The 17,875-nt window shown below is 42.7% G+C and overlaps 1 protein-coding gene across 3 annotated transcripts in view; it reads right to left on the bottom strand.

The window, feature by feature from the left end:
• The window catches only part of chchd3a (coiled-coil-helix-coiled-coil-helix domain containing 3a), a 41,979-nt gene that overhangs the window by 14,233 nt on the left and 9,871 nt on the right, over positions 1–17,875 (bottom strand). For all 3 annotated transcript variants that reach the window (XM_061807803.1, XM_061807804.1, XM_061807802.1), the window contains exons 5-6: positions 13,549–13,729; positions 4,300–4,383 (exon numbers count right to left, since the gene is read on the bottom strand). In XM_061807803.1, the coding sequence (XP_061663787.1) occupies positions 4,300–4,383; positions 13,549–13,729 (265 nt within the window). The remainder of the gene's footprint in view (positions 1–4,299; positions 4,384–13,548; positions 13,730–17,875) is intronic.

The following is a 17,875-nucleotide window of genomic DNA, read 5'->3' on the forward strand; positions in this document are numbered from 1 at the left end:
GTGCCCTAGCTGGCTGTTGTGTATATTCATGACTGAGCAATAGGAAGGTTGTAAAATGCAAGGGATGATGCCTTGATGGAGTAGATGAATACAGAGATTTGAGAGGTTTTACACAAAATAATCCACATTGAGTCTTTTAAACTGCTGACGTACATGGCGACTACAGGGAACAGTACATAACGGATATAAAGCACACGTACGGATCTACAGACGGACAGATGGTTGCATGTAGCGGTACTGGCTCAACCTTCTCGTAAAGGAAGACATTCATCATCATTCAGAAAAGATCAATAGGAATGACCTGCACTGCTTGAAAAAAAAAAAAATCAATAGCCAATGTGAGACGGGACATGACAATTGTGAAAAACGGTCCAACACACGTGGGACACTTGTACCTGATAATTCAAAAAGATGAGGCCCATTTTGCGACATCGATATGTAAATTGAATTTCACATAACCTTTGTACGTGCTTGAGATGTAAGAGTTGTACTGGGTCATTTTTCCCCCTTTTTCTCCATTAAGTGAAATGGATGACTGCTTGTTCTTTAATTAGTCAAACTCAATTGATAACTGATTAATGACTGCATTTTATCACCTAGCCTTAATGCCTGTCATTCTGCTCCTCGTGTAGACCAATAAATGGCCCACAGCCAAGTGTTTAATATTAAAAAAAATATACTATTAGCTGCTGTTTCCGTGCTAAATGTAAATATAGTACAAGCCAAAGTAACAGTTCTCCAGTTTTGTATTTGACGGATGAAAACTAAAACTAAGGAAAGTTAGAAAGAGCTAACTTGTAAGCTCATGCTGTATCTGTGCCCTCTTGGCCTTGAACAGAGTGCTTCTCATTTTATACAAAGAAACTGTCAGGAGCGCGGGAAAAGGGATTTAGAGGGAAGCTTTTTTTTTTTTTTCCAGATAAAAAGCTGATTTTTGGAGTGCTCCCTTAAGTGGAAAGAAAAAAGTATTATCCGAGGTACTGCAGTTGAACCATTGGACAGGAAGAGCTCCGGAATACTAAGTTTAAAGTAGTAAAACCTGCTAAATGGCAGAATTGGCACTAATCAGTGCACTAATTCATCAGGGAAGACAAAAGGCCTCCAGTGACATTGATTGGCACTTTCAAGACACAAATAATGTATGCGCCATCACATACACACCAAGAGGCGGGCAACTGCCATACTCGGTGGCTGGAGAGTAACAGTAATGCACAACACTACTTTACCAGCCAAGAGGGACCCTGGTCATTTTGGATCACAAACAATAATTAATAAATAATAATGATTAAAATAAGCTGATGAAAATGTTTTAGAAAGTCAGGAAAAAACTTTTGAGACTCCTACAAACACTAGAATGTTCAACTTTTCCATGCATTTAGAGCAGGTGGTGTTTCATTCCGCAAGTTATTTGAATGACAATTCCTCGAAAAGTGAAGCTTTTTCAAGTGGTGGTCTGTTTCCGACAACATTAAGATTAAAACGGGCTCCTTTTGAGGGACCGCCGTGGAATTTCATCACCAGTTAAAGAAAATCCTGGGCTGTGTTTACCATGCAAACAAATCAATTGCCATCAACTCCGGAGAAAATAATATATTTGGTCTGGAGGCAGTGGACAGGGTGTTGTAAGACAAATGAAGTCATTACCACTAATGCACTGACGTGATATGGAAAGATAGAAGGTGGATTTAAAAAAAAAAGTATCCTTTAGCTTAATTGTGAGGGGAAGGGGCTATTTTTCAAGAATGGAGACCAAATAATTGCAGGGGCGAATGGCTTCTTCTCGACGCTTATCTCCAGCTAAGCAGGAACCATACCATGTACCACGGTGCACTCCTGCAAGGAGAACTTTTCGTAAGGCTTTCCAGATGTGAATCACAAGGATTATATCTCCTGAGAAATATGACAATAACATTGGTTTTTTTAAAAATACTTTTCTATTCAGTCGTGCACGATCATACCTATGATATGACTCATGCCACTGACGTCTTCCTCCATGGGGGAGCGAAAATAAATCCAATTCCATCAATCCACCAGGTGAAAAAGAAAGCTAAAAAAGATGAAAAATACCTTGTGGAAAAAGATAGAATTAGCATGCGGTGTGGAGAGAAAATGCTGATAAGAGAAAGCCCAGAGAGGCTTTCTGGCAGATGTGCCAGAAAAGAAAGAAAACACAGGCCGGTTGATTGTTAAATATGAGATTGTTTTACAGTGGGCAGGTATTGAGTGAAGATGTAATAAATATATAGATATTGTTTTCAGAAGCTATTTGCTCACTGTGAACCCAATGAGAGGCAGCAACGGAGGCAGCAGGCTGAGCTGTCTGCGAGGGCGCTGATGGCCTGTCACTGGAAGCCTCTCTGATGAATGGCCATGTTGGATTGGAACAGACGTGCAACATATATCAGACTTATATTCTCGCTCTCGGTTGCTCTGTGTTCCTCTGGTACTTTTCCGTGAGAGTGAAATATGTTGGGAGCAGCCTGAGGTAAAAAAAGACAGAGCCCAAAGAATCTTGAGGGGAGATACTGTCGAGAGTTTCAAAACGGCATCTGCTGTATTCTTGCTCGAAGAAAAACAACAAAAAAAAAACGCCACTTCCAAGCAAAACTGGAATTTTGAGAAGCGCAGTGGGCACCTCAGATACTAACTTTTGTCCGAGCCTATGACTGAATTCTCTCGGTTTTTTTTCCCCTTCAAGCCTTATTATTCCCCCTTTCTTGCCTAGCTCTGGCGTGTGAAGGTTATCTGTTGACACTTTGATCCGTGCATTATTGATCAAAGGCCAAGGTGGCTGATGAATGGTTGCTACCTGAACTCGATAAAGCCTCTCTGTTAGTTGAGACTCATCTTTTCAAACACTTTTAAACCAGTGCTTCTATACGGAGCTTTTAAATCGTGGTTTTTTTTTTGTTTGTTTTTTGTTTTTTACGGAACATAAGACGAATGCAGAGCTTCAGGGTCAATATCACTATTAAGTGCCTTTTGGTGCACTCATCAGAATCATTCATGATGAAAATCTAGCAGAAAAATTAAACTCTGAGGTGTGATCATGAGTGGGCAAAAATTTGCATGCATACCATTCTAAGCTAAGTCTCTTAAAATGAATGATTAAAAAAAAGAATGAATGACAACTTTTATTGCCATAATGTTATTCGATAAGACAGCTGATTTTCATTATTCATATTCTGTTTTTATAATCATATTGAAAATTTTGCATGTGTTCCTGAAACTGTTGTTATATTATAGATGAACTGCCCCTTTGAAAAAAAAAAACTATTTTCAGCGACAAGCATTTTGTCTTTATTCCATGGAAGACTGAAATGTATGTAGAGCGAGTTTTCTCATATGGGTGTAATTGGGTGTTGTCAAGCTTAACTTGTCCTCTCAAAGAGAAATCAGTTGATATTAAAAATGAAATGTGAAATGCATTAGTTAAACAGTACTCTGTCAGTTTACTTACAAAAAGTTGCAAAGTGAAGGTCGACCGCATGCCCATTAAATGCTAATACTAGCCAAAAATGTCTACCCTGTCACTGTCTACCCTGTTAGCAAGCTCGCGTTTTGGTGTTTGCATGTATTGCGTTCTTCCAGTCCATTTATAAAAAGAATTATGCGTATCTCTGGAAAATCTCACCTTTTTCAGTTGAAATGGGGAATGATTCTCCAATGATAAAACTGAAACTTGTTTCACATGCCCGTGTATCTGGCTGCGCAATGTTTTTCCACCTTCTACCATGAAGGTGACATTTGATCATATCAACAGGGCACTTTATTGTGGGATTTGAAAGCAGCACGAGTGTGTTCTCTTCTCATTGTTGACCGTGCACCTTGACTTGCAGGTACTGCATCTTTTAGCGGCGCGGTATGGAGCTGCCATTTGCACGTGATAGAGAAACTTGTACCCATCTGCACAGGATTTAGTTTGGAACACGGGGGCAGGGGTGGGAGGTGGAATAGTGTTACTTTCACCAGATAGGAGTGAAAAATTTAAGGGAGGAATAACATTTCACCCTTTGTCCTTGAGGGAGATGCAAAGCGAGGGGACGTTGAAAAAGAAAAGAAAGCTGTGTCGTACATTTAAAAAATGGCCACTAATACAATAAAACTGTTCCTTTTGCTTAACCTTATGTGCAAGCTGCACAATATGGTTAGCCTATAGATTTGTCTATGAAGCCACCTTTCCGACTCGGTAATACTAAAATGTCCTTTCAATCTTTGAGTGCCCCGTTGACTCAATGAAGGCCATTCCGGCTTCCCGGTGCAGTCATTTTCAGCTTAATGTTAATGTTGCAAACTCACCCTCTCTTCCATCCGAGCCACCTGCTCTCTGTAGAAAGCATCCTGCTTGTTTAGGTCGGCCTCTTTAGCCTCCAGCTGCTTAGCCTTCAGACAGACGGACACACACACACATACACGTTTAGTGAAATGTTGAAAAAACATACTAGTCAGCTTCAGATAGAAAAAAAAAAATGCACGTGTCATTACGAGAGAAAGGTGATGACAAAGCACCTATTTGACAGCATACACAAACTAAATTATGATAAACCTTGTCAGGTGATAATGCTTGCGAAAAAAGTCAAAGGGGGCAGAAAGGAAAACAGTATTTGGCACAATCTTTAGGTGTCCGTTCTACTTTTTGGTTGAATCCTCAAGCCAAAGCTTTATAATCCCAAAGGGATAACATCTGTCATCGGTATGAACATGCACTACAGCCGTATACATTTACTGAGCCTATCTTTTGTGACCTTCACTAGTAAACCTACGGCTGATAGTAGAGGACCAAAAAATATCTATAAATATGAATCTCACGCTGGAGAGGGGGAAAAAAAAAACCTGCCATCTAAGTGAAGGTTACTGACTTGAATCTGAACTGACATTTTGAACAATATTTATTATGAAAGGTAAGTGCTGACAGTTTCATATCAGTTTGGCACAGCAGTGACTTTGATTCATCGATTGCTTATTAAGAACACTCAGTTGACTTGCATTTTTGAAGGTACTCTGTCAAAAAATAGAAATTGTGAGTTTCGATTAATGTCCAAATCGTCTTAAAGGGAGAATGTGGTATTCTGAGATACACATTAGGTAGACACAAGCATCAAGTAGTGAGCCTCAAGGCCTCGGTTGAAATAGGCACGCCATTGATGTGCGATGGCCGGCAAAACTCAAATGGAAAAAGTAATGCTTGGCTCTACCATGGAAGAAAAAAAAAAAAAACCCACTCTGATTGGAATATGTCAAAGACTTACCCAAAGTCCAACCTCCTGATTAGCAAGCAAAGAAAATGGGGGAGCAAAGAAGAAAAAGAATATTGAAGTAACGCCTTCTTTTACCATAAACTTTTAGCAACATCGCTCTTGGATAGGTTTCCTATTCTCACTCGAGCCTTTAGAAAAATCTCCAACAAAGTCCTTTCTCTCTCACTCTACACATAATGTCCTTTATATAAGCTATACTCTTCTTCATGTGTATACATTGTCGTATACCTACACAGTGCGGAGGACTGTTCTAGAGGATAACAGCAATGCAAATGAGTCCTTCAAGCCAGCGCTTTTGTTTGAAGGAGACCGAGATAATGACAGAAGTACACCTAATGAAAAAAATGCATTAGCCCATCCAATTTCACTGTGCACTGATAAGCATCTGTGTTCAAATAGTCCATTCACCTGCGGTTGGAGCTGCATGCGTTATGACTCTGATGATGTCACCGAGACGGTGAACTGTCAGCAGACTGGAAAACCGCCACACAAACACATAAAATGGACCGCATTTCAGCACGTCTACCTTAACACATTCGTATAGTTCATTATTTCTTAAGAAAACCACGGTGATTCCATTTTCTGGAGGGTGGAGCGAGATATATGAGTTTCCATTGATTGGTCAACAGAACTGCCCAACTTCAATGTTAATGCAAACAGGCAAATTACGTCGCTTACTGGTATGGCATGATATGAATTGAGTCCCTTTCACACTGCTTTCCTTTCAAATTGGAGCATCAAAGGCACAAAACTGTTTACTCTACTTTGTCTTTCAGAGAGAAGACAGAAATTCTATAGCAGTGTCAACACAGATTCTGCGGCTTCATGATTTCAGATAATTTGATGCGTGGCATTCAAGGGTCAAATTTCAACTCCACATAAGAAATTGGTACCTTACACACATGAAATGGTTAAAAAGCGGCACGAAAACTAAGCAGTATAAAACAGGCCACCCTTTACACCAAATAAAATCAACCACGGACGTAGTTGACGGGGGGGGGGGGGGGGTTAGCAGTCACACGCGTGCTGAAGTTCAATGTTGGGCCTGAAGATGTAGGGCTTTGCAGACAAAAGATGCACTCAGACGGCAGGACACAAACAGAACCTCAGACACTGATCCGAAGCACACACATACAGATTCACACAGCAGCCAGAGCAGCTGTACCCACAGAGGGCGGGCGGGCAGGCGGAGATAAATGTGTGGTGAAGGCGAGACTTAAGGTGCCATTAAAGGAGGAGAGGTTGTGATAGAAAATGAGCACCCTGGGGTTTTTTCTTGTGCGCGTGCATTAAATCTGCTGCCGGGCATGTCGGCCAGCCTCCTTGACGACACATTCGGGCCCCGACGCGCACACTATGTCAGGATTACTTCCAAGTGATCGCCCCCTTTCAGCGGACTTTAAAAGATAATCTAATCACGCTAAAGGCCAAACAATGGCACGGAGCTCGCCCACTGCCCATACACCTTCTGTCCCTGTAATGAAGAGTAGGAAAGGAGTGGAGGTTTGAGGGAAGAAGTATGAGGAGGCAAAAGATGAGACGGGCGGAAGCCCTGGAAGCGAATTTAAGTAGGGGGAGCGACAGATTGGGGACAATAAAAGGTGATTTATCCGGAATGAAGAAGCGCTTGGCATGACCACTTGGCGCCTGGACAAAGCAGGTCTCTACCACAACAAACACAATTTGGATGATGGGGAGGAGCGGAAGGGAGAGATAACCTCTGGAAAGACAAAATTCATAACATGAGTCGCATTCAAGGAGATACAGGACTGCAGTACTTAAACTCAAAGACTGTCACTACCTAGAGAAAACTTTTATGTCTCCCGGAACGTGTGGCCATATTCTCCTGGGTTCTTATTAGGTATAGTTGCACAATGGCTCAGGGTGACAAGGCAATGGAACTGGGATCATGGTGGTCAGATTAAATAGATCATTCAGGCGAGGTGAACGTCTCTGTGAATATCAATTAGCCAGCCGGTGAATAATTAAGGACGATCGTGTTTTTTAATTAGCTGAGTGCCGCAATTTAAGTTGTGAGGCGTGTTGCTGGAGGATGGGAGAATGATGAACGCATTTGGATTGTGCCATGTCAGACAACTTTGGTTCCCCAATGGATTTGTTCTTCCATGACTGTTTAGGTTCTCTCTCACACACACACACACACACACACACACACACACAACACACACACACACACACACACACACACACACACACACACAAAGGTAAACAAAAGAAAAACAGTCTCGGACCTAAGGATCACCAATGACAAGAACCATAATTTGTATGTCAAATTCACCAGTGACTTCAAGGCAATTCTGCATACACTCTTCATTTCACACCTCAGCGATGAAGCCATCTGCACTTTGATATAATGACACGACTCAAAGTTACACTGAGTGGCCACTCGATGAAAACAATCTTACAGGGTGCCAAGATCGATAGGGCACAAATCAAATCTTGTCGGATTAACTAACAACACCTCATCCATAACCTCAGTATACTTTGATGCCCCTCCCCACCCAAGTCCGACTCAGCCCTGTCAGAAAACACATCCCAATCAATGCTCCCCCATGCCGTCCGTACGACTGCTGGAAAACAGCAAGGTCAGGACTGCTCCCATCTATCACAGGGCTTTGCGACAATATGGAAGCAAAGCCACGGGCCTGGGGGTGTCTAGTGTGCGCCAAGAAGCGGGAGAGGGGGATGGGTGGGGTCGGGGGGTCAGAAAGTGGTAAAATGTGAGTGTGCTTAGATATTAATTGGCATGGTTGAGGTGTAGGTGGCACAGGAAAAGTGGGAGAAGAATGAAAGGTTGGGAGAGGAATGCATCACTGTGTAACTAGAAAAAGAATGATCGATTGTGATGACAGATGCCAACAGGGCGAGGGGAGTATTAAAGCTGATTCTGATTTGGCCTTTATATTTAAACTGCAGCATACACGGGAAAAAATGTGATACAAAGTGTGGATGACACCCTTACGCCATCAATGAAAAGCATCAGTTCATTGGAATTTAACAATATTCCCATAAATATGGCCCAAGGGTTGCACAAATCAAGACAGAATAGTTCCTAAAAGCAGTAGCTCTATACATGCTGCTTTGACGTTGGTCATTGTCAATTACTGAGGCAATTATATACTCTCCTGCTTTTAAACGTTAGTGCAGTTTTTCCCTGAGAAGAAGCCCAAAGCCTGAATGAAGGGTTTCCATGTCGGTATTTGTAAACCCCTGAAACAAAAAAGGCCTCCAAGGTGTACTGTGACAAAGGAAGCCATCGCGACCTCAGGCTTTGGACAAAATGATTCTCCCTCGGGATCTCTTTGCACGGTGAATAATGATCCAAAGACCATGGATGGTGACCTGTCCAGGACAGGGACGAGTCCAGGTCAAAGGCCATGGAGCAAAATATGGAGGTGGAGCTCATTGGTGTGTCCATGAATGCGCGTAGATGTGTCAAAATCAAGTGTCCTTGCAGAGTTGTGACCTCACTATTTTTGACCTCAGGTCAAATCAAAGCTTAATGATCCTGAAACAGCTTGCTTATACTTTGTATCTTTTTTGTATTCTCCCCCCAAATTTGTTGAGGTTTCAAAATGTGCTAATTTATTTGGGGAAAGCATGAACAGTAGAGCTTATGGTCATGAATAATCGCATCAGAGATAACGCTGGCTGCTGCCTCTAAGGATATTTTCAGGAAAGGAGGGAGAGCATCTGGGGAAATGATCCTACAGTGAAAATAAATGGGTTGTGAGAGCACAAAGCTTAAAATCCTCATAGAAACATGAAAAATCAATTTCCTTTCTACTCCCTGACACTTCAAGTCCTCCGGCCTTTGTTGAAGACGCCGACTGTGCCACTGCACTGGTGTCTCCTTTTGCTGAGGGGTGGCCACAACATCTGCTGGACCCGCGGATTGATTAATTGGCTGATCAGAAGCTTGCAGTGTAAACTGATTGATTGATTGTCTTGAGGTTGGAGGCTTTGCTATTCTCTTGAGTCCACGGGAGCACAACCTCTGGAGGCCACTGCTCATCTGTCACATCCAACACGCAGGAATAAGATACGAAGCACTGACCCTTTATTACCAAGACATGGGGAGACATATGTAAGGACGTCTCAGCCAAGATGCAAGGTGCAGGGTTCAGATCGAAAGCACCACAGTCACATGGTGGGGAAAGGGCGGAACAGATAAATGTAAGGAGATTGTAGTGAGTTTGAATTGAAAAGGATACTACAGTTGAACTCTACCTAGGTTAAAAAAAAAAAAAAAATCTGAATTTGGATCAGTACCAAATTGTACATAATCAAATATTAGAAATGTACATCTTCGTGAACAGAAGTGGACCCATGACAAATTTTAAATAGACTATTACATGCTTGAAATTGCACCACTCATCAGAGTTCAGTGGAAATTACTTGGGTATGTTTTGCGTAACCACGCTCGCCAAAAAACAGGCAAGAAGGTATGAATCGAATAACTTTGTTTCCAGGACAAATTAAATTTTCTCTAACATGTGAAAGTCCAAATACAGACTAAAAGGATGCAAGTAGAACAAAGTGGCAGAAGTCCAGAAAAAGGTTGCCTGCATAGAGTCCCAGATGGAAAATTCCTCCACAGAACATCGGTAGAGGACGAAGTGAATGACCTGAAAGTGGAGGGGGGTCTACTTGGGTTTGGACAACAAAGCCCACCCTCGGGGGGAACAGAGTGAAAGCTGGAGAGAAGAGGCCAACCTTTGCGGGGTTGGAGCCAAGGCAAGACAGGGCTGTGGAAATGAACGGCAGAGAACAGACAGCGTCAGAATGTGTTGCTGGATAAATGTGCTTTGCCTGCCTTGCACATGTACACCTGCAGCATGGGAATCATCACCCACCTCCATATGTTTGTCTCCTTGCGTGATCATGACATGTTTGCAATGTTTTTTTTCATGCATATTCATCATACGCAGCAGCAGGTGGTCCTTGAGGTCTGAGGATGCTGGGGTGGGAGCTCACAGTCCGCCCCAGCATCTGTCTATCAAGTCCCCGTTAACGGTTCTAGGGTCACCTCTAACCTGTCTCCCATTATATTCACCCTGTTACTTCGCAGAATAAATGCTTGTGGACTCGGTTCTGTGCTTATATTAATCTTCTTTGACATTTGTTAAAAGTTTTGGATTGGTTTGTTTAGTAATTGTAGGTTGTTTTGGAAACAGCCTCTTAAATCAATATCTTTATATTGCTGCTGTTTCCAGGCTCCTCTGTTTATTTCCCATCTTCCCCTGCCACCTACTGCACATATATCACCCAGAAGGTTCAGCTCTTCACAGGCTCCTTGACGCCACTTTGTCTCTGTTCTCTCCATGTCAAAGTTTTCCACACCGTTCAATCAAAATCTGCGCCCCAAGCACCATTAGCTGCACCAAAGCATTCACTTCCCACTAACTGATACAGCTCTCCTGTCAGAACCGAGGGGGAACGCAGTGAACTATTCATAAATGAAAGAGCCAGGAGGTTCCAACGAAAGTCTGCGGCACAAATGTGCACGCAAAGTTCAACTCTTCATTCTTTCAGGTGTTCAGGATGCAAATATCAGACATAATTATGAGGTGAACTTACCATTTTCAGTTTCTATGTAAAATTAAGTGTTATGCACGATAGGGAAACGAGACCCAACATGACAACTCTTAAGGCTGACGGGAGCTCCTGGATTGATGGATTGACGGAATACTGTTTCACAGCCTTGCTGATGCCCACTCGCAGTGCCAATTAGCTGATAGAGTGAGGGCTTGGTCCTGGGGAAGTGCCAGCAATGAGCTTGCCAATTAGGGCTTCACCTCCTGTCTAACCCCAATACAGGCACGGCGTGCGGGCAGCACACCCTGGCCAGGGTGAACGCCAGCCCCGCCAATGGTTGAGTGGACTCCCTTCAAGATAGAGCGTGGGAGAGAAAAAGGAGGGTAAAATAAATGGACATACAAAAGATAACACAGAAGAAGCTTTTTTTCACGCTTAATGTTCCCATCATCTGTTATATGGAGAGAGAGAAAAAAAAAAACGATTCTAAAGGATTTTTTTTAATACCACCAAGGGGCACCAATTCAAAACCCAGCAAGTCTCCTTTAATACAGAGGAAATTAAATTGTCAGCACGTTATCAGCCCAGTCCAGTTCTCTGTATCTGAATCACGACAGCAAGAAAGATGGAGATGCAAAGTGGTGGGGGAGGAGGGAGCATCTGCTGAAGAACACAATTTGTCCGGTGGGGCAGAATTTTGCGTATCTACCAAGGGTAAAATGGAACACTTGAATCTAGGGAAACAAAGTTTGAATTGGTATATTTGAAGTTATGATGTGAATTATGGGGGTGGCAAAAAAAAAAAAATCTGGGAATTTACATTAGCAACTAGTGTGTAGTGAATGTACATCAATAATAAAATAAAGTGTTTCCAAGTGATTTACAATTCCTAAAATGTGATATACGACCCACATTGGAATCCAATGTCAAAAGTGTTTCTATGTCACATGAATATGTTAATCATGGTCATCTGCAACGTGGGATATGACGTAAAGCATGAAGTGAGGGCATTTCGTAACTAACACTGGCAGACCAGGCTATTGGTTGGACAGCAGAAAGATTCATGACTTTGGTTTTGATTGAAAATTCTCCCTTAAGGTTAGAGACGTGTGTGACCACTGATGGATTGTCCAGTATAGGCTCTGGGTGGGCTTAATTTGTTAAAAATCAAAAAGGTAGGGCATGATGGAGGGTCCGTGATTTAATTAATTCTGGTAGGTGAAGAACAGACTATGTCCATGGTAATGTAGAGGTATAACATTATTCGTGATTTCAAAGAAATATTTGTTAGTATTAACCTCCGTTGGCCTTTATTTCTGAATCTGCCAATTAACTTCCGTCCATGAGTGGCAGAATACATGAACCCTGACACTGAACTAGCCGTAACAACAGAACTGCGGGAAGCCGACAAGAGTGACTGACAAGCCGCAACCCTGCCTACGTTCCTGTGACGTTTCAATTACAAGTAGCTGGACCCGCTGGATGGAAAGCGTCGTCTTGTCAGGGAGGAAAGGGAATGACTGGTGGTGGCAGAAAGGCCTGGAGGACGTGTGCGACCACCGAGCCCCAGTTGGGCTAGAGCCACAGTAATGCTAGGTTATCACAGGACCTCCTGGTTTCATACATACGCGATCTTAGATTTGACAATGTGGACAAATAAATGCTTCCAGGTTTGTGAGAATTGTATGAAACAAGCCCATTTCTCTTGCAGCCAGTTCCAAAGGGCATGCAGATTCTAGTGTTCTGTTCTCAGTTCCTCTGAGTGGAATGTTCTCCATAATTGTCCGTTTATTGATTCATTTTTTTTAAGCTGCCTAACAGGCGTGGTACAAATCAGGTGCAATGAGATCCTGACTCAATGAGCTGAATTGAAACCCAACACGCCGCCATTTCAACGCTTGCCTGCGCGGCAACGCACCATCATGCCTACAGTTGTAATTGGCTCAGGCCGTAGCTGCAGAAGTTATGGCTTTTATAGGCGAGCATGGGGAGGCATCACTGTTCACATTGCGGCTCTTGTTGCGCATGAAGTAGAGGAGAGAATGCATGTGGCTGCAGAGCTCGTCATGACCTGTATTTTAATGAGTTTGGTGGTGGTGGTGAGGGGGGAGTAATCGATAGTACAGTCAACAGCAACTACCACCAATGACAAATGTTTTCTGCGACAATGAATGTGGAGAACAGGCTTCAGCTCAATTCACATTCAATTAAAAAAAAAACACAGAAATACAGTAAAAACACTTGATTAAATATTGAACCACCTTGAAAAAAAAGCTTGATTTACGTATTTCCTTAGTGACCCAGAAATGCTTTCTCAGACAAATACTGTAAAAATCCTTAAAACACCTACTGTGCGTCTGACAATGTTTACAGGGACAGCTGAAGAAAAATCAAATACAGACCACCCAAAATGAAAGTGTAACACTATTAGGCAGACAGATGAAGAGGTGCAGACAATGAATATTAGGTTAGACTGGAGAGAGATTTACTTACTCTGTGCTAAATTCTCCACTTTATGCTCTGCCTCTAAAGCTAATTTAAAATTTGTGAGAGTGGTGAGGATCAATGAACTCAGACCTCAGTGATGCTCACACGCCAACAAACCTGACATTTATCCATGAGTCAGGCGTGACCTGTCGATTTCCGCACACAAGATTCACCTCCGCGGCCTGGAACTGGCCCTAAGGTAAAATTTCCCAACGCTTCAAGTCTGTGGGTTGCTTGCACTCACATAGAGCTGAGCGCGGCGCTTTTCCTCTTCGGCAGCGATGCGCTCCCTCATGGCCGCCTGCTGGATGCTCTCCTGGGACACAGCGGATTCCGCTGACAGAATGCGGGAAACCTCGTCCTCCACGTGGCGCTTAGCATCGGCCTGGGCTTGGGCCGATGCGCGGGACTTCTCTGCCTCCAGCCTGTGAGGATAGAAATCCATTTTTACCTTTGCCAACACACTTTTTGAAAACAACTTCCTCAAGCCTCATGTTGCAACATGTCCTGTAATGATTTGGAAAAAGGTCACAAATGCAATTAGGGAGCTAATGAAGCACAGAGGAAGGCTGATACTCACTCATATCGATTTTCAAGATATGTCAGAAGAACCCACCGTACACATGCCCTTGCAACTAAATAGTCAGTGAGCATGTCTCTGAGAATTGAAATGAATTTGTATTGTTTCCAAATCATTTGCACTCGAGTGTGACTGTCAATTTTTAATGGCTGGAAAGCGTTGTTACTTCCACACAAGCATTAAGCTCCGTGCAGACACAAGACCACCATTTGAACCCCCGTCACTGAGCTCTCGTAGTTACCTAGCAACGCACTCCCTGTGCAGCGACAGTGCGCTTGATTAGAGAATAGGAGGAACGTCCCTGAAAACCCCAGAACAGCTTCCTCTGCTAGGAATCAAGTAGCGAGGTAAAATAAACACAGAACAGACAAAGCCAGAGTGCCAGGGTGAATTATGACAGACTGAAAGAAAAGTCGGCAAGGTTCCCAATCAACTTCAAGTCTTAAGAGAATGCAGAGACAGACAGGTAGAAGCAGGTGAATACTGACAGTCTGTGTGGAAAATAGTTTAGTGACAATTTCTTCAACACATTCCACAATCACTGAAGTCATTTTTTATTCATTGTAGAGTACCAACTTCAGATATGTGTTTCAGTTGAAAAATGTCAATAAACCTGGATCTTGATTTATCCTACGTTTATCCTAAAAGTTATTAAATTCAACATCAGATTGCAATCACATGGAATAAAAATCCTAAAAATGCATGGATGAAAAGATGAAAATAATGCTGAAATCAATAGAATAGATGGGTGTGTCTTGATTTCGAGCATCAATATGACCAACATGTACATGTATTGGAGATGCTCTTAAAGATGCTGAAAAGTAAATTCCAAGATTTGTTTCCAAATACATGGTACATGTTTGAAGATGATTGCCCAAAACGTGTGAAAAAGACTGGGTACTTTGCAGTCATGAATTGTGGAGATATCACGTTACAATGTTTTTCGCCATTTCTGTTACTGATTTTTTTGAGTGTGTCAAACTGGAGCGACATATTTGGACATAACTTGAGTGCCTTTGTTCGTATGAGGGGTTATCTGCCACAATGTCAAGTTATTTACGATTAATACCTCAATTTTCTACCACCACAACAAACAGTTAGCTAGGTTGCAATGCAAACACCTCAAAAATCGATGCCGCAATTTCCAGAAAATCTTGGCGTTGTTATTTCGATTCCAAGATGACGAAGTCACACCATGGACAAGCCCACCGCTGAGAGAAGCCTGTTAGCCAGTGAGCTAAATAGTTAGCTTTCCGGTGGGATATATTTCACCAACCATAGGCTTTAAGTGGATTGATTTTCACCGATCAAATACTATATCGAGGTATGTGCAGGCATAAGAAGCTTCATAGATTGTGTAGCTTTTTTTTTTTTTTTTTTCCAATGGAGATCAGACAGGACCACAATGTTTGACAGCAGAGAGAATTGCTTGACTTTTCATGAATTTGAAGCCTCAATTTACATACTTGCCAATTCAAATTTGGCAGGGTTGTTCACAACACTCTTCTCTGTGGTGTGTCGCATGTTCTAAATTTCAAAATGCAATGTATTCAGTCGGAATGTAATATTTTGTACATAATATTAGTTAGTATGCAGATGGACAGACAGGGCTCAGTGATGACCACAACAAGCCAGTTTTTTGCAAGAGGATGACCGCTAGGTCATCTCCGATGCCGTTGATGCACCGTGTGTCCCTCAACTCCACTAAATGTCAGAGCGCAGTGGCAAACAGAAGGTGTTTGGAGGCTCCAAAAACAACAACAGAGGGGACAGAAGGAAGTGAGTAGCGGCGACTTGACGTGTTTGGCCCTTGAGCAAGCAGAGCAGAGATGGAGTGAGGAGTTGGAGAAGGAGATGGAGATAGGCCAGCCATGTCCACTTCCTCAGTCCGCTGGGCCGCGAACGTCAGCACACTCTATCCATCATAGGGCTCAGACTCACTCACACACACACACACACACACACACACACCACACACACACACACACACACACAGGGTACATTTCCTAATATCATTTTACATTCACCACTTCCCCACAACCTGCACCTCGAAGCTGCCTTTACTCAAAAAGTTGATGTGCAAAAGAAAAAAAAAAAAAATTGGAACCAACTGGACCATAAGCGTCATGCACCCCTTCAATCATTGATAAATGTTCAGTATAAATTGACCGAACCTTGTTAGAAATAAATATAGAAAAAAGAAAGCCTGGCAAAAGAAAAGTGGATTTCAACTGAGTTCCTCACAAGTGCTAAGCCAAGCAAAGACCGCTATCACTTGCTGGATGCTATCTGTCTGCCTCGCCTCTATTGCTTTTCAGCCATTATTGCACTCTCCCGGGGATATTGGACACATTTTTCATTTGGCTGTACAGGATTGACACCAGGTGGGGAAGAGAGTGGTGAGAAAGCGGATGCTTCAGTCCAAAAAAAGGGGGCGAAAAAAAACATGCTCCGTGTAATGGAATGATTTTGGAGGACAGGGATGATGTTTGCCCTTGGACTGAAAGTGCGCAAAATAAAGTGATGGCACTTTATTTTCCGCGTGTATCCAGGAATTCAATCAGGAATGTAAGTTTCAAGTGAACAGCTTGGCTGGCTCGGTGTGTTCTGATGGGTTGAATTCATGCTGAGTTATGGATGTAAGCACTCGAGAGGGGGCAGCGCCTAACAGGAAGTCATGCAGTATGCTGATGGTTCCATGACTCCAGTGTTGAGGGAACTGTGTTCGGTGGCAGAGTTGGCACAGAGCGAGGATTCCGGTGGTTCAAAGCATTTGGTGTCCAAGCTCAGGTTGTCGAGCGTGGATGACTGATTACTTCAATGCCCATTGTTGTTCCAGACAAGGGACCAATGTCCAAGGTATGAGGTACACGGTTTTTGGGATTGGCTCCAGAGAAGTTGGACAAAAAACAAGGAAGCCGAGGACTGTTCAGAAGGAGCGCGACTTGTCTCTTCCTCCCTCGCTCCATCACTAGATTTCAACCTGTTTGACTGACGCTTCTCCTCCAGGGGTTTCGGATTATTTAGACCTTCGAGACTCTTTTGTGTTTAAGTGCGATATAAATAAACTTGACTTGATCTGACTTCTTGGGTCAGTGCTTGAAAGTAGAAAAAGTGAAAAGGAAAGGATTGACCAGATTAATTTTTCAAACTGCAGCATTCATTTTAGGACAAAACCCAGGGGTGACTTAAATCCATCATAAAATTCTCTCTCTCTCTTTCTCTCTCTCTCTCGCAACACGAATGTTTACAGTCATCTAACCTATGTTCCATACTAGATTTATCTCGACACACTGAGCCAGGAAGGATGGAGTCCGGCAAGGCATGTTGAAACAAAGGCATTTAGAGGCCCTATGCAATATTGATTTTGGGAATAATGTCGCTGAATGCTGGCCATGAATATTTGATGCACCCGATGCGCTCTTTCCAACACGTGTGCGCTGGCACATAAACACAGTAGACCTGACTGTGAAAGGGAGTTAAAAATTAAGCGAGAACAATGAATGTGGCAGATCAATTTAGAAATGCTGCAACATAAAAGCTGTTTTGTATTCTCACCGCTTTATGATTACGCCACAGCTATAAAAAAAAAAAAAAAAAAAAAAAAAAAACCTGTGATGGTCTGGGAAAGTCTGACTGGGGCTTATCGGACGCATATGGTCAACTCTCATCTGGCCTGCTTGAATATGCAAAGTGGTGTGTAAAACTCCGAAAAAGACAAAATGTATCAAACCAAAATGTAATATAGAGCTTGACTTAAACATTGGGTTTGATTAGTATGTTTCAAAAGTCGTTTTATAATCTATCCATAGAGAACGAAGCGTGTCCGAAAGAATTGTTGACGAAAGGACGGTTATGTGTAACAGTGACAGCAGTTCTGTCCGTCTCATCCTATTTCTTGGGAAGCGTTCTGCTCCGATGGATCCCGGGCAAATCTGCACCCTGCAGCTGCAGCTCCTTGGAAACAAATTATTTAAAGGCCGTGTCCAAA

Source organism: Syngnathoides biaculeatus, chromosome 20 (assembly GCF_019802595.1).
Source record: "Syngnathoides biaculeatus isolate LvHL_M chromosome 20, ASM1980259v1, whole genome shotgun sequence".
Lineage (NCBI taxonomy): Eukaryota > Metazoa > Chordata > Actinopteri > Syngnathiformes > Syngnathidae > Syngnathoides > Syngnathoides biaculeatus.